The sequence below is a fragment of the Heptranchias perlo genome, chromosome 31, assembly GCF_035084215.1.
Source record: "Heptranchias perlo isolate sHepPer1 chromosome 31, sHepPer1.hap1, whole genome shotgun sequence".
NCBI lineage: Eukaryota > Metazoa > Chordata > Chondrichthyes > Hexanchiformes > Hexanchidae > Heptranchias > Heptranchias perlo.
In genome coordinates this window covers 29,660,303-29,680,950 of record NC_090355.1, presented here as the reverse complement: position 1 = coordinate 29,680,950, position 20,648 = coordinate 29,660,303, and the positions used below count along the sequence as shown (strand labels likewise).

The following is a 20,648-nucleotide window of genomic DNA, read 5'->3' as shown; positions in this document are numbered from 1 at the left end:
ATCTTCTCCCCGCCACCGCCCCGGATCTTCTCTCCGCCACCCCCCCCCCCCCGGATCTTCTCTCCACCACCCCCCCCACCCCCCGGATCTTCTCTCTCCCCCCCCTCCCCCCGGACCTTCTCTTTCCCCCCCCCCAGATCTTCTCTCTTCCCCCCCCCCCCCCCCCGGATCTTCTCCCCGCCACCCCCCCCCCCCAGATCTTCTCCCTTCCCCACCTGATCCCCTCCCTGCTCCCCCCCCCCTCCGATTTTCTCCCCTCTCCCGAACCTCTCCCTGGCCCCCCCCCCCCCCCCCCCGTTCTTCTCCCCGGCCCCCCAATGTCCTCTCCAACCCCCCCCCGTTGTCCTCCCCATTTCTCCCTATCTATCAAAATCCTTCACAATTTTGAACACCTCTATTAAATCGCCCATTAAACTTCTCTGCTCTAAGGAGAACAACCACACTTCTGCAATCTCTCCACGTAACTGAAGTCCCTCATCCCTGGTACCATTCCACTGAATTTCTTCTGCATCCTCTCTAAGGCCTTGACATACTTCCTAAAGTGTGGTGCCCAGAATTGAACGCAATACTCCAGCTGAGGCCTCACCAGAGTTTTATAAAGGTTTAGCATAACTTCCTTGCTTCTGTACTCTATGCCTCTTTTACTAAAGCCAAGGATCCCATGTGCTTTTTTTAACAGCCTTCTTAACTTGTCCTGCATGTATGGGAGGAACAAATCGATTGCCATGGTTAAGCAACAACTATTATTGTTGTATCATGCAACTATCAGGATGGTAGAAGGCGAACCGAATGGACCTTGGTCTTTTTTTGTCTAGCAATTCCTATGTTCCTATGTATCAAATGACCACCCCCCCCCCCCCCTCACTGGAAAGTGCACATGTGTGGATAGTGAGTGACAACAGGATCAGGCTTGGTTGTGATGCCTTATATGGTTGAATAGTCTGCTGATATTCACTGTCTCGGTTCACACATGAAGAACGGCCACTTGTGCAAAGTACCTACCCTCTAGTAAAAGTCAGCGCCTTCTGGAGGAGGGGAGAAGAATATGGCAAATTTGCAAACTAATTTAGCGGATTAAATTCTGATGATGCTGGTTTTGGAAAGTCCAGGTAAGAAATCAAGTTTCAAAGAGCAACAGATAACAGAGGGAGCTTTGAGAACATAACACAGAACCCCAAAAAACAAACCAAAACAGAAGGGGAGCACCTTGATTTTATTTGGTCTTTTGCAGTTCTCTCCTCCAGGAATGTGCCAATTCCCTGCCTCCTCACTGCCAGCATTGATGACGCTTAACATTTACATCAACTGTTTTTCACGTCAGTTGGCAGCTTTTCTTCATTCGGTTAACGCCTGGGTATTTTCCCTAGGCATCTCGTTCTCATCCAAGACTTCTAGCAGATAGTTAATGCACTGTTCCAGCATCGGCATCAGTGTGTGCTCCTGCATTTGACTGAAACGTCCCAGTTTATGATGAAGTAATCCACGCTTGGTTTTGTGCGGCGGAGAGCCAATGCCTATTATCAGACGTGGCATAATCTTAAAAGATACAAATAGATTATTACACTATAGAAGGTATTTTTAAATTAACTCAATGAAGCCTGATTGAAGCAGGCACCTAATATATCTGAACAGATATTTTGTATCTGTCTTCACAGTAGAAGACACTAATAACATACAATAATAGTAGAAAATCAAGTGGCAAAGGGGAGGGAGGAACTAAAAACTATCACTGGAGAAAAAGTACTAGGTAAACTAATGGGTCTAAAGGCTGACAAGTCCCCTGGACCTGGTGGCTTGCATCCGAGGGTCTTAAAGGAAGTGGCTACAGAGATAGTGGATGCATTGGTTGTAATCTTCCAGAATTCACTAGATTCTGGAAACGTCCCAGCGGATTGGAAAATTGCAAACGTAACACCCCTATTCAAGAAGGCAGTGAGACAGAAAGCAGGTAACTATAGACCAGTTAGCCTAACATCTGTCATTGGGAAAATTCTAGAATCCATTATTAAGGAAGTAGTAGCAGGACATTTGGAGACTCATAATACAATCAAGGAGAGTCAACATGGTTTTATGAAAGGGAAATCATGTCTGACAAATTTATTAGAGTTCTTTGAGGAAGTAACGGGCAGGGTGGATAAAGGGGAACCGATGGATGCAGTATATTTGGAGTTCCAAAAGGCATTCGATAAGGTGCCACATAAAAGGTTACTGCACAAGGTAAGAGCTCATGGTGTTGGGGGTAATATACTGGCATGGATAGAGGATTGGCTAACTAACAGAAAACAAAGAGTCAGGATAAAAGGGTAATTTTCAAAATGGCAATCTGTAACTAGTGGGGTGCCGCAGGGCTCAGTGCTGGGGCCTCAACTATTTACAATATATATCAATGACTTGGATGAAGGAACAGAGTGTCTTGTGGCCAAATTTACTGATGATACAAAGATAGGTGGAAAAGCAAGTTGCGATGAGGACACAAAGTGTCTGCAAAGGGATATTGACAGGTTAAGCGAATGGGCAAAAATTTGGCAGATGGAATATAATGTGGGAAAATGTGAAGTCATCCACTTTGGGAGGAGAAATAAAAAAGCAAAATATTATTTGAATGGAGAAATATTATAAAATGCTGCGGTACAGAGGGATCTGGGTGTCCTCGTACATGAAACACAAAAAGTCAACATACAGGTGCAGCAGGTAATCCGGAAGGCAAACGGAATATTGGCCTTTATTTCTAGGGGGATGGAGTATAAAAGCAGGGAAGTCATGCTACAACTGTACAGGGTGCTGGTGAGACCACACCTGGAGTACTGCGTACAGTTCTGGTGCCCTTATTTAAGATAAAAAATAAAAGTGGAAAAAAGCAATGAGCTACCATTGATCAGAATTTCGGAAATAAATAATAAGACTATAATGTAGAATCGTAGAGGAGATTATAAGTCAACCACAAGTCATCCTAAGATTCCATTCCCCCCCACCCCCCAGTGAAGGTACTGATTCATGGTGGAGTAAGTAGCACAAGTCTAGGACCTTTTGGATGAAAAAGTTCTGCTTGGCTTCCCTTCTTACTTCTACTCTCTAGTTTTAAACTTGTATCCCTGTTACTTGAACCCCTCGACTCAGCTTTATTAATTCATTCCTACACTTGAAAACTTTAAGCTGGTTCATGACACTGCACTGATGCTCCCCCACAATGTGGCACCACACCAACACCCCGCCCCCTTTCCTGTTAAAGCTAAGTTCAAATAAATCACTGTACCAAAGGACAACTTTGAGGCCATTAATGTTCAGTTATGCTGTACAAGTTCTAAATATATAAAATCAAGGAACTCATTGAATATAATGCCATTTGGGAGAAGGTTCCCTCCGGTCGCTATCTGTTACCAACGTCGACAACGCAGCAGAAGTTTTCCTTTGATTACTTTTACTGAAGTTGCAAATTGATTATGTTAGAACATTTTTACGAGTTCATTTAAAATCGTGAAGAGAGACAATGATTCCACCATATTTATAGTGTTGTTAACACAGTTACCGGAGGAAATCTTCACCCTTTTTACTTTATCTCTCATATGAGTGGGCTAGATGAAGTAGGGTGGGAGGAGGCTCGTGTGATTCATAAACTCCGGTATGGACCGTTGGGCCGAAGGGTCTGTTTCTTTGCTGTAAATTCTATGTAATACGTGTTACATAATTATGTCCATTTATTTGAATTCCTTGGTGTGGGATGGGGGAATTGTTACGCTCTAGGTATTTTTTTGAACTTCAACATCTCAGGCCCGGCCCAATATCTAAGTAAATTGTAGCATGCCCAGAGATCAAACAGAAGACCTTTGTTACTCAATTGTGGGTACTAGTAAGGTCATGTTGCCTCGCACGATTTCCCGCAACTTCTGAAGGCAATAGAATTAACACTTCACTGGACCGTGGCATAGGCTAGAAACTGCCAAATAGTTATTGGATAAGTAAACTGAAGTATTGACACACTGAAGATTTAACTATCCCTCCTCGAAAGATAGTAAAAGTATGAAGTTATGTTAGCCGTGTTAAACTGCAGTATAAACTGGTCTGAGCACGGGTCTTTACATATTAACCAGCGGTTTGTTGCTGACTCTCCAAGGAGTTTCTTTGGCCTCTCTATCTCTGATGGCTTCGGAACAATCAAATTTGAATAGGACAAGCTGAGACATGCTCCTTTAAAAAAGTTGACGGGTATAAAGGAAGTTTAAATGTGGAAGATGTAGACAGGTTAGCAGAATGGGCAGATGCAATTTAATGTGAATTAGTGTGAGGTAATATATTTTGGGAGGAAAAGAAAGCATTTGAAATATACATTAAATGGAAAGAAAGCCATAAAAACCCGTTCAGCATTTTGGATTTTATAAATAGGGGTATAGAGCACAAGAGTAAGGAAGCAATGAAACAGAGGGTTGTGAATCTTTGGAGTTCTCTACCCCAGAGGGCTGTGGATGTTGAGTATATTCAAGGCTGAGATAGATAGATTTTTGGACTCGAGAGGAATCAAGGGATATGGGGATCGGGCAGGAAAGTGGAGTTGAGGTTGAAGATCAGCCATGATCTGATTGAATGGCGGAGCAGGCTCGAGGGGTCGTATAGCCTACTCCTGCTCCTATTTCTTATGTTCTTACATTCTTATTTGTACAAAATAATACTTAGGGCACAGTTAAGAGTACTGTGTACTGTTTTGGATGGCCCATTGTAGAAAGAACATTAAATCCACAGAGACTTCACAACGTAGATTTACCAGGAAGATGTCAGGGATGGTAAACTAGTTATAAGGAGAGATTTGAGATACCGGGACTATTTCCACGGGGTCAGAGAAGGCTAAGAGGAGATCTGATTGATTGAATAGGGGAATACTGTTGCCTCTGGTTGGGGAGTCAGTGATGAGAAGTCATCAATTAAGAATTGTCATTAAGGAAGTGAGGACAGAGTTTAAAAGGGTTGACATGGAATGCTTTGCCACAGAAAGTGGTTGAGGCAGTGACCATTAAATCTTTTAAGACAAAACTTGATCAGTATTTGAAGCAGAGGAAGATACAGGGCTATGGGGAGATATCAGGACAATAGGATTAGTTTTGGATTGTTCGAGCACATATCTGGCACAGACACGTTGGGCTAAATAACCTCTTTCTGTACTGTAACTACTTTGGTTCTGTATATTTCTTAAAGCTCAAATAGAGCTGTCAATCAAACATATTCAAACAAAATCCACAAGATGCTTGTATTTGAATTGAATGGTTGAATACCTATTGCAGAGATGACAGTTTTTCTCGGGCTCTTGGATCAAAACAAGTTGGCCATTCTCTGTGTGTGAATCTGGTTTTGAACCCCATGTGTACCGTGACAGAAGGAAGCCAATAACAATAGATCATCGCCAAAAGTGCTTCATTTTTGCCACAGAGGTCATCTGTTATCACACCGGATGATCAGTCGTTTGCTTTTGAATCAATCTGAATTTGGAAACGGCCACTTGGTAATTATGATATTTGAAAACATCCGTTTCCCTTCACTGGAATAGCCTACGTGCAAGCTTGAAATGGTGCCTAATTGCATATGCATGAAATGGAGCTCGATCATACAAATATGAAATATGGTCTGGTTCACATATGTGTGGATTGGGGCCTGATCAAACTGGCCCACTTGCACTTGCACATGCAGAAACATGAAATGGGCCCGTTGTGTGGTTGTGCATTTGTGAACTTACTGCTTCACGCCTATTCTCGGCCTCTTTCTAAAAATGCCAAGTCTGATCACCAGATGATCATGACCATGAAAGGGCAACTGTACCCAAGAGAATGTTGTCCCTTTTTTTGCCATACAGAAACTTACATCGCTGTTCAATTTGTATATGCAGGATATTACTCCAGTGTGTCCCCTGGGAGAAAAGCACAGTTCATTTAGAACAGAGTTACAAATAATACGATCCAGCAGACATTTGTGGCCAACCTCCCCTTCACCTGTGACCCTTGGCAGGCTTACTGCTGTGTCTCTAAGCCCCCATCCATGACCTGCCTGATCGAGGGATGTTGATCAAGTACCGATTCAGTTCTGTATGCTTTCCCTTTTCTTGCTCTCCAGCGAAGGAAGGCAAGGAAATGCTGTTAAGAGGCTGGCTACTCCAGTCTCCATGCAGCCCTTTTGGAATCGAGCTATTTTTTGCAACCATTGGTTCAATCATTTATTTTTCTCTACCTGTGGGAAATCTGTGTGCAAGAATCACAGAGACCCATATCCCATCATGCCATGGCACAATGTATTGCAGCCTTCCAGAGAGGGCCTGCTGAGCAAGACATTGGTTAGGATTGTGGCTCTTGACAAAAAGTTGGGGAGTAGCAGTTGATTTCGACAGTGTGTCTTTCCTTTTCTGCTTCTCACTAACTGGCATGGAGCTCCAAGCCTCGGTGATTTTTTTTTTTGTGTGAATTTCACTGACCTTCACTCGAAATATTCAAAATCTCACTTTGAAAAATGTTCCCTCCTCCTGTCATTAAGACAGTGACTCATGCTGAGTGGCACTGACCAGCATCTGGTACCTCATCCATGTGGCTATTCTTCATGTGAGTCCAGGCTAGAAATGCCAACAGCTATTCTTCAGTAGGGGCATCACAGTCGATCCTGTCCTCATTCTATATCCACACATAAATGCATTTTTGAATAGCAATCAGGAGCAAGAACCCTGACTGGTTTTCTTTCTGCTCTGTCCTTTGCCTAGAAAACCTGAGGCCCATTGTAATGGCCCCAACTACTACCTGGGTTGGGATCAGCTAATTTAACACAGAACCGGCGGTCAAACCTGGGACATTCCCATTCTGTGTTAACTGGGTAGGTATTGTCTTTATTCCTCCAGTTTCTTCCCTTCCTCTCCTAAAGCCACTGATTTATGCAAACTTAGTCCCACTGGTAGTAGCAACTCCTTTGGTCCCTTACCCAAGTGGTCATCTTCAAGTATGAGCCTTTACACTAAGTGTTGGGCTATTTTACCATGGAGGGCGTCATAGCTGTGTCCAATCCTGCCTTTAACCATTAACCACACATGCACACTTTGCAGCAAGAGTCACTGGATCATGATCAGAAGTGGACACGCATGGCTGAAATTTCCCTTCCTTAGCCCAGGGTATTGTGGCTAATTGAAGGTCAGCTCACTCAGCACAGACCAGGGTTTCTATGACTTGGTACTACACCACATTTAACCATAAAACCATATTTCTCCACTCATGAAATTGATAACTATAACAATTTGCATTAATACAGATTATCTGGTCATTATCACATTGCTGTTTGTGAAATCTTGCTGTGCATAAATTGGCTGCCACATTTCCTACATTACAACAGTGACTACACTTCAAAAGTACTTCATTGATTGTAAAGTGCTTTGGGACTTCCTGAGGTCATGAAAGGTGCTATATAAATGCAAGTCTTTCTTTCTTTAATATAGCATCTTTAGCACAGAGAAACATCCCAAAACATTTCACAGAAGAGGAGTGGACACTGAGGTTAGGAGGTTAGGAGAGGTGACTGAAGGCTCAGTCAAAGAGATGTGTCTGGAGAAGACTTTTTAAAGGTGGGGAGCGAGTTATAAAGGTGGAGGGGCTTAGGGAGAGTATTCCAGAGAGTAGGGCAAAGGCAACTGAAAGTTTTACCATCAGAGGTGGCATGGAGGGAGGAGATGCACAGGAGGCCAGAGTCAGAGGTCTATAAGGCATAGGATGGGACATAAGGCTGGAGGAGGTTCCAGAGATAGGGCGGAGAAAGGTTGTGGAGGAATTTGTAGATGAGAACAAAGATTTTAAATTAGATCTCTTGGAGGATGGGGAGCTAGTATACATTAGCGAGGATGAGAATGGAGGGTAAGTATAGCTCAGTGCGGGACTGGATGTGAGAGGCTGAGTTTTGGATGATTTGAAGTTTATGGAGGGGGATTAGAAGGCTGGCAAGGATCATGTTTAAGTTTAAATTGCAGGTGACAAAGGCATGGATAATGGTTTTGGCAGTGTTGAGGAGGAGGTAGGCAATGTTGCGTAGGTGGATGCAAGAGGACCTGAGTGATGGATAGGATATGGGGTTTGAAGCTCAGCATTGGGTCAAACAGAGCACTGAGGTTTCATGAAGTCTGGTTCAGCCTGAGTGGGGATGGAGTTAACGGCAGGGGTGCAGATTTCTTTAGGCGGGGGCTAAAAATGACTTTGGTCTTTTCAATGTTCAATTGGTGGAAATTGTGGCTGATCCATGATCTAATAGCATAGAGGTGGTTGTTGCATTGAGGGGTATGGTGAAGAGGTAGAGCTGCGTATCGCCAGCATACTTGTGGAAGCTGACTCCGTGGCTATGGATGATTTCACCAAGGGACAAAATATAGATGAGGAAATGGCAGGGGCCAAGGATGAAACCTTGGGGAACTGCAGAGGTGAACTGGAAAAGAAGCCATTACTGGCGATGTACTGACTCAATGTTCTCAATCTTTTGAGACAAAGGAATTTGTGAAAACTATGGACAGTCCTTAAACAATTGAAATACTGTACCTTGCAATACCTCCTCCTTTTATGAAGCCAAATTTACCCAGCGGCACATGTAGTTGGTCGTGAATCATGTAAATGTCCTTTGGTGTTACCTGATATATTTTAGCTAAGGACAGAAAGAAGGGATTATTTTGCATATACAAAGTGTAAATATACCTTCACCTTCTTTCATAAATATACCTGCATTTTGTAACAAAGTGCATTGTGAGACATGATCAGTGGTATATCCAGGATTCTAGAAAGACCCTTTGCAACACCAAACACCAGTGCTAAAATAGTGAGAGTAGTGCCTACTTCTCTGCCAGCCTGGTTATTTGTCTGATTCTTAATATTTCACCTGCCCTATGCCACCCAATTCCATCCTGCTCCCTGCCCGTCTGATTTTTGATTGTTGGTGTTAGGATTTGTGTTTGCTCTAGATATGTTTCCTTATACCCAATGCAAAGCTTTACCGCCAGAGGTGAGCTCTTTCCCGATGAAGAGAAAAATGACCTTTTGCGCAAAGTGATCTGGGATGTAGCATGCCCAAGGAGAACAATGAACCCACTTATCATCGATATGTGCAATGGAAACAGAATGGGATTACATTACACACCCCTGAGCCCTTGACTGATGGACAACTATCTAGAAAAGAGAAGGTTGAGGGGTGACCTGATAGAGGCCTTTAAGATAATGAAAGGGTTTGATAGAGTAGATGTAGAGAAAATGTTTTCACTTGTGGGGAGTCCAAAATTAGAGGTCATAAATATAAGATAGTCATTAATAAATTCAATAGGGAATTCAGGAGAAATTTCTTTACCTAGAGAGTGGTTAGAATGTGGAACGCACTACCACAAGGAGTAGTTGAGGCAAATAGCATAGATCCACTTAAGGGGAAGCGAGATAAGCAAAAGAGGAAGAAAGGAATAGAAGGGTATGCTGATAGGGTTAGATGAAGAGGGGTGGGAGGAGGCTCATGTGGAGCATAAACACTGGCATAGACCAGTTAGGCTGAAAACTATAAATCAAGTTTAAGAACCAAGATTAATATAAACAAAATTAAAACCAATAGATAAATATGGGAAGTTTACAGCCCAGTGATCTGAAAGACAGCACCTCTGCCAATATTAACAGTTATGATATAGTTGCAATTACGGAGACATGGCTGCAGGGTGACCAAGGATGGGAACTGAACATCCAGGGGTATTCAATATTTAGGAAGGACAGGCAAAAAGGGAAAGGAGGTGGGGTAGCGTTGTTAGTAAAGGAGGAAATCAATGCAATAGTGAGGAAGGATTAATCCTTTCTCATTGCACAATACCCAGAAAACCATCACGTACACACTCCAGGAATTCCTCCCCCACAGTATTATTGCTAATTTGGTTTGACCAATCTATATGTAGATTAAAGTCACCCATGATTATAGTTGTACCCTTCTTGCATGTGTCTCTAATTTCCTGATTAATGCCCTCCCGTACATCTCCACTGCTGTCACGATGTGGAATCTCTATGGGTGGAGCTAAGAAACACCAAGGGGCAGAAAACGTTGGTGGGGGTTGTCTATCGGCCCCCAAACAGTAGAAATGGGGGGAATTATAATGGGGAACAAAGAAATGCAGAACAATTAAACATATACTTTGGTTCTGTCTTCACAAAGGAGGACACAAATAACCTCCCAGAAATGTTAGGGAACCAAGGGTCGAGAGGGAGGAACTGAAGGAAACCAGTATTAGTAAAAAAAATAGTGCTAGGGAAATTAATGGGGCTAAAGGCTGACAAATCCCCAGGGCTGATAATCTACATCCCAGAGTACTAAAGGAAGTGGCCCTGGAAATAGTAGATGCATTGGTGATCATCTTCCAAAATGCTATAGATTCTGGAACAGTTCCTACAGATTGGAGGGTGGCAAATGTAACCCCACTAATTAAAAAAGGAGGGAGAGAAAAAACAGGGTATTACAGACCAGTTAGCCTAACATCAGTAGTGGGGAAAATGCTGGAGTCTATTATAAAAGATGTGATAACAGAACACTTGGAGGGCATTAACGGGATTGGACAAAGTCAGCATGGGTTATGAAAGGGAAATCATGCTTAACAAATCTACTGGAATTTTTTGAGGATGTAACTAGTAGAATAGATAGGGGAGAACTAGTGGATGTGGTGTACTTGGATTTTCAGAAGGCTTTTGATAAGGTCCCACACAAGAGATTAGTGTGCAAAATTAAAGCACATGGGATTGGGGGGAATATACTGGCATGGATTGAGAATTGGTTGACAGACACGAAACAGAGAGTAGGAATAAACGGGTCTTTTTCTGGCTGACAGGCAGTGACTAGTGGGGTACCGCAGGGATCAGTGCTTGGGCCCCAGCTATTCACAATATATATCAATGATTTGGATGAGGGAACTAAATGTAACATTTCCAAGTTTGCAGACGACACAAAGCTGGGGTGGAATGTGAGCTGTGAGGAGGATGCAAAGAGGCTCCAATGTGATTTAGACAAGTTGGATGAATGGGCAAGAACATGGCAGATGCAGTATAACGTAGATAAATGTGAGGTTATCCACTTTGGTTGTAAAAACAGAAAGGCAGATTATTATCTGAATGGTGATAGATTGGGAAAAGGGGAGGTGCAACGAGTCCTGGGTGTCCTTGTACACCAGTCGCTGAAAGCGAGCATTCAGGTGCAGCAAGCAGTTAGGAAGGCGAATGGTATGTTGGCCTTCATTGCAAAAGGATTTGAGTACAGGAGCAGGGATGTCTTACTGCAGTTATACAGAGCCTCCAGAGACCACATCTGGAGTATTGTATGCAGTTTTGGTCTCCTTATCTGAGGATGTCCTTGCCATGGAGGGAGTGCAACGAAGGTTTACCAGACTGATTCCTGGGATGGCAGGACTGACGTATGAGGAGAGATTGGGTCAACTAGGCCTATATTCACTAGAGTTTAGAAGAATGAGAGGTGATCTCATCGAAACATATAAAATTCTAATAGGACTAGACAGACTAGATGCAGGGGGGGATGTTCCCGATGGCTGGGGAGTCCAGAACCAGGGATCACAGTCTCAGGATACGAGGTATGCCATTTAGAACCGAGATGAGGAGAAATTTCTTCACTCAGAGGGTGGTGAACCTGTGGAATTCTCTACCACAGAAGGCAGTGGAGGCCAAGTCATGAGATGTATTCAAGAAGGAGATAGATATATTTCTTCATGCTAAAGGGATATGGGGAAAAAGGGGGAACAGGGTACAGAGTTAGACGATCAGCCATGATCATTTTGAATGGCGAAGCAGGCCCGAAGGGCCGAATGGCCTACTCTTGCTCCTGTTTTCTATGTTTAATGCAGTGCTCCCTCAGTTTCACACTGAAGTGTCAGCCTAGATTATGAGTTCAAGTGCTGGAGTGGGGCTTAAACCCATAAGTTTCTGACTCAGAGGCAAGAATGCTACCCCTGAGCCAAGGCTGACACCTAAGTGGTGCATAAGGCACATGGACTGAAATGCCATCTTTCTGGTTGATTACTTGTTCAAATTTTCTTAAAATTACAAATACATATTTTGGTCTTTTCAGCAGCTTGAGCGTTTCTGGAAGGGCAAATGCATGGTGAATAGAGAAGATTAATACAAACTTGTGCTCTTTTGAGGCAGAGAATGCTTCTCTTCTTGTCTCCCTAACATCATAAAAAGCAAAAAGGCAGCCTCACTGATAACTCAGGGGGGTGAATGCACCACATTCTGTGGGTGCTGAGTCAGCCCAGGTTCATCCCTGGTATATATAGAGTTAGCTGATCTCAGTCAGGGCAACAGTAGGGGCACTACAATTTGAGTCAGTGACCTGGACTATGCAGGGGAAGACCAGCCCGGGTTCCTGCACTTCATTATCTTACAGCGAACCCTGCTGGATGTCAAGTGAGGTCAGGATTGGACATGACTGTTATGCTAAAGGGTTGAGCAACCTGCTGACAGACACTAGGCTCACACATTAAGACAAGGTACCGACCGAGGTTACCTCTGGGACCATACCTCGGTGCGACAGGCTTGTATGGTCTTGCATTATTTTTTTTTCTCCTGGGACTATTTGCTCTCCAATAAAAAGCCCTCATTTTTCTCCTTCATATTTCTAATGCCCCTCTCAAAATTCCCAGACATAATAAATGAAATTGATTGTCTTTTCCCAAGCAAGACCGTTGCCCTCGACTCCCAATTTTACCCGTGCTTACAAAGATCGGGCTCTTTCTTGTCCGATTATATCCGTCATGCATAAAATCTGGACTTGCAAAACCAGTGGCAAAACAAAAAAATGACTTGCCTGCCCGCTTGACACTGATTCCATTAACTTTCATTAACTTCTGCGGTTTCAGCAGGATGATTTGATATGGCCCGTGTATTGCAAGCACGATCATCCCTGCACATCTGCGATCAAAATGCCAGTTATCGTCGACATTCAGTTTTCTCGCCAGAACGTTTACAGCTGTCATTCCCACACTGCACCGACTGTACTGTATCAGATAATTGCCCAGTCCGACCACCTAAAAGAAATTACACTTTTAAGAAACTAACACGGGTTCACCACAACCTGTTTCAGTGCTTGTCAATGTAAGCACTGGCTTTATCTAGCCGCTACTTCCTCATTTATCGTGTCTCTTTTCGATCTGGGTGGTGTCCTGTACTATAGAACTTGGCCTTTCAGATAAGTGCTTCAATTCTAAAAAGGGCGGGGGTTGAATTATGCCTCTATAAGATTGTAGCGTAAGTTTGTAACTGTGAACAGGACTTATTGTGCTAATTATACCTCAAAATCACTGTTTTATGACATGTACTGGGGAGCTTATTGGGGCTTTATTCGGTTTTGGGAGCTGCAGTTGTTGGTGAGGCTAAGGATGCACTGATATAATCAGCACAGGCTAACCAAGAAACGCTCAACAGTTGATCACCAGAAAATAATGGGCCATAATTTGCTGTCAAAATAACGGTGAGGCTAATGGCACTCGCAGTTATTTATGCACAAATACTACAGCAACTTCAGGCGAGGGCAGATGCGTGGTTAAACGCGGAAATCCAAAAGTTGCAGTCCGAGATACGCCGTTCCACCATTAGCTTTGCGAAAACGGCATCTCGCTGTCTGCCTCAGCATTGAAATGCATTGACTGTCCTGAAGTTGCTGTATTTACGTGGTAGATATGAACTAAACTCGCCCACAGAAAGATAAATCTTCTCCATTTCAATCTAAGTTTTAATTTTCCTTACTGTCTCTTTTCTCTCTCTCTCTCTTAATCCAATCTTTCTTTCCCCCTCTTTATTTCTCTTACTGTACCTGATTTGATATTGAATTCACCCATTCTAACTAACCTTCTCTGCTCTAAGGAGAACAGTCCCAGCTTCTCCAATCTCTCCACAACATCCCTGGTGTCATCCTAGTAAACCTCCTCTGTTCCCTCTCCAGGGCCTTGACACCGTCCTGAAGTGTGGTACCCAGAATTATACACAATACTCCAATTGAGGTTTACTATGACTTCCTTGTTTTTGTATTCAATACTCCTATTTACAAAACACTTGAGCTTTCTTAACCACCTTATCAACTTGCCCTGCCACCTTCAAAGATTCGTGACTATGCACCCCCAGGTCCCTCTGCTCTTGCACCCCCTCAAAATAGTACAACTTAGATTATACTGCCTTTCCATGTTTTTCCTCCCAAAGTGCATCACTTCACACTTATCCGCATTAAATTGCATCTGCCACATGTCTGCCCTTTTCACCAGTCTGTCTATGTCTCTATGAAGTCTGCTACTATCCTCCTCACTATGTTGCCAAGTTTTGTATCATCTGCAAACTTTGAAATTGTACTCCCAATACCCAAGTCCAGGTCATTTAGATATAACAAGAAAAGCAATGGTCCTAATACCAATCCCTGGGAGACCCCACTGCATACTTCTCTCCAGTCAGAAAAACATCCGTTCACCACTACTCTCTGCCTCCTATCCCTTAACCAAATACGTATCCAGGCTACCACTGACACTTTAATCCCATGTGTTTCTATTTTCCGAATAAGTTTGTTATGTGGTAATTTATCAAAAACCTTTTGAAAGTCCATAGATGCATCTACTGCACTACCTTCATCAACCCTCTCTGTTACTTGATCAAAGAATTCAATCAGGTTAATCAGACAGGATTTGCCTTTAACAAATCCGTGCTGGCTGTCCTTTATTAACCCATGCTTCTCTAAGTGACAATTAATTTTGTCCTGACAATGATCTCTAGTAGTTTTCCTGCCACTGACTTTAGAGTGACTGGCCTGTAGTTACCAGGTTTATTTCTCTCCCCTTCCTTGAATTGGGGTGGAGCATTTGCAATCCTCCTGTCCTCTGGCACCACTCCCATGTCCAAGGAGGATTGAAAGATTGTGGTCAGAGCATCTGCTATCTCCATCCTTGCTTCCCTCAACATCCTATGATGCATCCCCTCTGGACCGGGTGACTTGTTTGAGTGATGCCAACCTATTTAGCACCTCCTTTCTATCTTTTTATCCTATCCAATATCTCTACTCCCTCCTCCTCTACTGCGACATTAACTTCGTCCTTTCTTTTGTCTTATCTGAAAGTGATCTCGTGTAAATGCCTCCAGTATTTCAGTGCTTCCTAGTGTAAATGTCCCCAGTATTTCAGTGCTCCCTGGTGTAAATGCCTCCAGTATTTCAGTGCTCCCTGGTGTAAATGCCTCCAGTATTTCAGTGCTTCCTAGTGTAAATGCCCCCAGTATTTCAGTGCTTCCTAGTGTAAATGCCCCCAGTATTTCAGTGCTTCCTAGTGTAAATGCCTCCAGTATTTCAGTGCTTCCTAGTGTAAATGCCCCCAGCATTTCAGTGCTTCCTAGTGTAAATGCCCCCAGTATTTCAGTGCTTCCTAGTGTAAATGCCCCAGTATTTCAGTGCTTCCTAGTGTAAATGCCTCCAGTATTTCAGTGCTTCCTAGTGTAAATGCCCCCAGTATTTCAGTGCTTCCTAGTGTAAATGCCCCCAGTATTTCAGTGCTTCCTAGTGTAAATGCGCCCAGCATTTCAGTGCTTCCTAGTGTAAATGCCCCCAGCATTTCAGTGCTTCCTAGTGTAAATGCCTCCAGTATTTCAGTGCTTCCTAGTGTAAATGCCCCCAGTATTTCAGTGCTTCCTAGTGTAAATGCCTCCAGTATTTCAGTGCTTCCTAGTGTAAATGCCCCCAGTATTTCAGTGCTTCCTAGTGTAAATGCCCCCAGCATTTCAGTGCTTCCTAGTGTAAATGCCCCCAGTATTTCAGTGCTTCCTAGTGTAAATGCCCCCAGCATTTCAGTGCTTCTGAGTGTAAATGCCCCCAGTATTTCAGTGCTCCCTGGTGTAAATGCCTCCAGTATTTCAGTGCTTCCTAGTGTAAATGCCCCCAGTATTTCAGTGCTTCCTAGTGTAAATGCCCCCAGTATTTCAGTGCTTCCTAGTGTAAATGCCTCCAGTATTTCAGTGCTTCCTAGTGTAAATGCCTCCAGCATTTCAGTGCTTCCTAGTGTAAATGCCCCCAGCATTTCAGTGCTTCCGAGTGTAAATGCCCCCAGTATTTCAGTGCTTCCTAGTGTAAATGCCCCCAGTATTTCAGTGCTCCCTGGTGTAAATGCCTCCAGTATTTCAGTGCTCCCTGGTGTAAATGCCTCCAGTATTTCAGTGCTTCCTAGTGTAAATGCCCCCAGTATTTCAGTGCTTCCTAGTGTAAATGCCCCCAGTATTTCAGTGCTTCCTAGTGTAAATGCCTCCAGCATTTCAGTGCTTCCTAGTGTAAATGCCTCCAGCATTTCAGTGCTTCCTAGTGTAAATGCCTCCAGTATTTCAGTGCTTCCTAGTGTAAATGCCCCCAGTATTTCAGTGCTTCCTAGTGTAAATGCCCCCAGTATTTCAGTGCTTCCTAGTGTAAATGCCTCCAGTATTTCAGTGCTTCCTAGTGTAAATGCCCCCAGCATTTAAGTGCTTCCGAGTCTAAATGCCCCCAGTATTTCAGTGCTTCCTAGTGTAAATGCCCCCAGTCTCAGTGCTTCCTGTAAATGGCATGTCATATCTGAAAGTGATCCCTAATGTAAATGCCCCCATTATCTGAAAGTGATCCCTAGTGTAAATCCCCCATTATCTGAAAGTGATCCTTAGTGTAAATCCCCCATTATCTTAAAATGATCTCTAGTGTAAATTCCCCAAGTATCTGAAAGTGATCCCTAGTGTAAATCCCCTATTATCTGAAAGTGATCCTTAGTGTAAATCCCCCATTATCTAAAATGATCTCTAGTGTAAATGCCCCCATTACCTGAAAGTGATCCCTAGTGTAAATGCCCCCATTATCTGAAAGTGATCCCTGGTGTAAATGCACCCAATATCTGAAAGTGATCCCTGGTGTAAATCCCCCCATTATCTGAAAGTGATTCCTAGTGTAAATGCCCCCATTATCTGAAAGTGATCCCTAGTGTAAATCCCCTATTATCTGAAAGTGATCCTTAGTGTAAATGCCCCCATTATCTTAAAATGATCTCTAGTGTAAATGCCCCCAGTATCTGAAAGTGATCCCTGGTGTAAATCCCCCCATTATCTGAAAGTGATCCCTAGTGTAAATCCCCCCCATTATCTGAAAGTGATTCCTAGTGTAAATGCTCCCAGTATCTGAAAGTGATCCCTGGTGTAAATCCCCCCCATTATCTGAAAGTGATTCCTAGTGTAAACCTCCCCCCCATTATCTGAAAGTGATCCCTAGTGTAAATGCTCCCAGTATCTGAAAGTGATCCCTGGTGTAAACCCCCCCCCCCATTATCTGAAAGTGATCCCTAGTGTAAATGCTCCCAGTATCTGAAAGTGATCCCTGGTGTATATCCCCCCCCATTATCTGAAAGTGATCCCTGGTGTAAATCCCCCCATTATCTGAAAGTGATCCCTGGTGTAAATCCCCCCATTATCTGAAAGTGATCCCTGGTGTAAATCCCCCCCCCCCCATTATCTGAAAGTGATTCCTAGTGTAAATCCCCCCATTATCTGAAAGTGATCCCTGGTGTAAATCCCCCCCCATTATCTGAAAGTGATTCCTAGTGTAAATCCCCCCATTATCTGAAAGTGATCCCTGGTGTAAATCCCCCCCCCATTATCTGAAAGTGATCCCTAGTGTAAATGCTCCCAGTATCTGAAAGTGATCCCTGGTGTAAATCCCCCCCCCATTATCTGAAAGTGATCCCTGGTGTAAATCCCCCCATTATCTGAAAGTGATCCCTGGTGTAAATCCCCCCATTATCTGAAAGTGATCCCTGGTGTAAATCCCCCCCCATTATCTGAAAGTGATTCCTAGTGTAAACCCCCCCATTATCTGAAAGTGATTCCTAGTGTAAATCCCCCCCCATTATCTGAAAGTGATCCCTGGTGTAAATCCCCCCATTATCTGAAAGTGATCCCTGGTGTAAATCCCCCCCCCATTATCTGAAAGTGATTCCTAGTGTAAATCCCCCCATTATCTGAAAGTGATCCCTGGTGTAAATCCCCCCCCATTATCTGAAAGTGATCCCTGGTGTAAATCCCCCCCCCATTATCTGAAAGTGATTCCTAGTGTAAATCCCCCCATTATCTGAAAGTGATCCCTGGTGTAAATCCCCCCATTATCTGAAAGTGATTCCTAGTGTAAATCCCCCCCCATTATCTGAAAGTGATCCCTGGTGTAAATCCCCCCATTATCTGAAAGTGATCCCTGGTGTAAATCCCCCCCCATTATCTGAAAGTGATTCCTAGTGTAAATCCCCCCATTATCTGAAAGTGATCCCTGGTGTAAATCCCCCCCCATTATCTGAAAGTGATCCCTGGTGTAAATCCCCCCCCATTATCTGAAAGTGATTCCTAGTGTAAATCCCCCCATTATCTGAAAGTGATTCCTAGTGTAAATCCCCCCATTATCTGAAAGTGATCCCTGGTGTAAATCCCCCCCCATTATCTGAAAGTGATCCCTGGTGTAAATCCCCCCCCATTATCTGAAAGTGATTCCTAGTGTAAATCCCCCCATTATCTGAAAGTGATCCCTGGTGTAAATCCCCCCCCATTATCTGAAAGTGATCCCTGGTGTAAATCCCCCCCCATTATCTGAAAGTGATTCCTAGTGTAAATCCCCCCATTATCTGAAAGTGATTCCTAGTGTAAACCCCCCCATTATCTGAAAGTGATTCCTAGTGTAAATCCCCCCATTATCTGAAAGTGATCCCTGGTGTAAATCCCCCCCCCCCATTATCTGAAAGTGATCCCTAGTGTAAATGGCTGCAAAGCTGAAGCGATCTGGGGGGGTGGGGGGAGTCCCCCCGTGTAAAAGCCTTCGCGGATGTAAATACCCCCTGTGCACAAAGCGGCGCCGCACCATTATCCTTCGCAGACCGTCAGGGGGCGGCGGCTCCAGCCCTTGGAAACAGATGGAGTTGAAACACGCACAGCGGGAGGCGGCCCGCTGTAGATAAGCTGCAGTCTGGTCGAGAACCGTGTGCTTACTCTCCCCCAACATTCTCTCGGCGCATTGCTCGCTATCAAGTCATTAAGGTTTGGGGGCAGGGGGATTAAGGTTTGGGGGCAGGGGGATCCAACTCCCAAGACGAAATACGAGGAAATCTACATCAAACTGGGCTGATCCTCTTAGCACGAAGACTGCCCGAGGTGACCGTCTCAATCCTCCCATGCAATTGTAGGTGCCCCCGCCACCCCACCTACCCCTCCCCGGCGGGCAGGGCGTCTCTCATTGCTGCATGCAAACGTAGCAATTAGCAGCAACGACACAAACACTGCATGGGGCTCACTCAGTTGGTCCTTTTTTTCCCTTGCTGAGAGAGGCTATTATATGGCTGGAAATATTTAAAACCTCACGATTTTTTCTCCCTTAATTATTTTTGGAATGTGAACGTGTTTCTTTACTTCTCTCTTCTTTCACTCTCTTCTCTCTCCACCTCCACCTCCACCACCCCCCCACAAAGTTTTCTCCCATCTGGCCCCGAGGCTGCAAACTTGTGCTGGGGTTACAGATCCACATGTGCCAACTGTTTACCTCACCCACGTGGCCATTTGATAACAACAATAACAACAACTTGCATATATATATACAAGAACGCAAGAAATAGGAGCAGGAGTAGGCCATACGGTCCCCTCGAGCCTGCTCCGCCATTCAATCAGATCAAGGCTGATCTTCAACCTCAACTCCACTTTCCCGCCCGATCCCCATATTCCTTGATTCCCTTAGAGTCCAAAAATCTATCGATTTCAGTCTTGAATATACTCAACGACTGAGCATCCACAGCCTTCAGGGGTAGAGAATTCCAAAGATTCACAACGCTTTGAGTGAAGAAATTCCTCCTCATCTCAGTTCTAAATAGCCGACCCCTTATCCTGAGATTATGCCTCCTAGTTCTAGACTCTCCAGCCAGGGGAAACAGCCTCTCAGCATCTACCCAGTCTAGCCCTCTCAGAATCTTATATGTTTCAATGAGACCTCCTCTCATTCTTCTAAACTCCAGAGAGTATAGGACCATTCTACTCAATCTCTCCTCTTAGGACAACCCTCTCATCCCAAGAATCAATCTAGTGAACCTTCGTTGCACCCCCTCTCAGGCAAGTATATCCTTCTTAAGGTAAGGGACGAAAACTGTACACAGTACTCCAGGTGTAGTCTCACTAAAGCCCTGTACAATTGTAGTAAGATTTCCTTACTCTTGTGCTCCGTACTTCCATACTCCAACCCCCTTGCAATAAAGGCCAACATACCATTTGCCTTCCCAATTGCTTGCTGTATCTGCATGTTAACTTTATAGCACCTTTAACGTAGTATAACATCCCAAGGCGCTTTACAGGAGTGATTATCAAACAAAATTTGACACCGAGCCACATAATGAGATATGAGGACAGCTTGGACAAGGTTTTAAGGAATGTCTTAAAGGAAGAGAGAGGTGGGGAGGTGGAGAGGTTTAGGGAGGGAATTCCAGAGCTTAGGGCCTAGGCAGCTGAAGGCACGACCACCAATGGTGGAGCAATTAAAATCGGGGATGCGGAAGAGGCCAGAATTGGAGGAGCGCAGAGATCTCGGGGTGTGGGGGGGTGGTGGGTTGTAGAGCTGGAGGAGGTTACAGAGATAGG

At 44.1% G+C, this 20,648-nt stretch overlaps 1 protein-coding gene across 1 annotated transcript; it reads right to left on the bottom strand.

Annotated features, from left to right (window-relative positions):
• Window positions 1-1,209: 1,209 nt before the first annotated feature.
• ptrh1 (peptidyl-tRNA hydrolase 1 homolog) lies at window positions 1,210-19,032 on the bottom strand. The gene is made up of 5 exons (XM_067969432.1): window positions 18,892-19,032; window positions 12,820-13,039; window positions 8,535-8,637; window positions 5,845-5,890; window positions 1,210-1,536 (listed from the first exon to the last, which is right to left on the bottom strand). The coding sequence occupies exons 1-5, from the start codon at window positions 19,030-19,032 to the stop codon at window positions 1,336-1,338; spliced, it is 711 nt and encodes a 236-aa protein (XP_067825533.1). The 3' UTR covers window positions 1,210-1,335.
• Between the last annotated feature and the right edge of the window lie 1,616 nt (window positions 19,033-20,648).

What these genes read in the sequence shown, in the direction of transcription:
- ptrh1 (XM_067969432.1), bottom strand. Translation starts at nt 19,032, where the DNA reads ATGTTGGGGGAGAGTAAGCACACGGTTCTCGACCAGACTGCAGCTTAT. An exon ending in AAAGGAGGAGGTATTGCAAG is followed by an intron (nt 5,891 to 8,534) that starts GTACAGTATTTC and finishes CTTTTCTCCCAG; the next exon opens with GGGACACACTGGAGTAATAT. An exon ending in TATACAAATTGAACAGCGAT is followed by an intron (nt 1,537 to 5,844) that starts GTAAGTTTCTGT and finishes GTATCTTTTAAG; the next exon opens with ATTATGCCACGTCTGATAAT.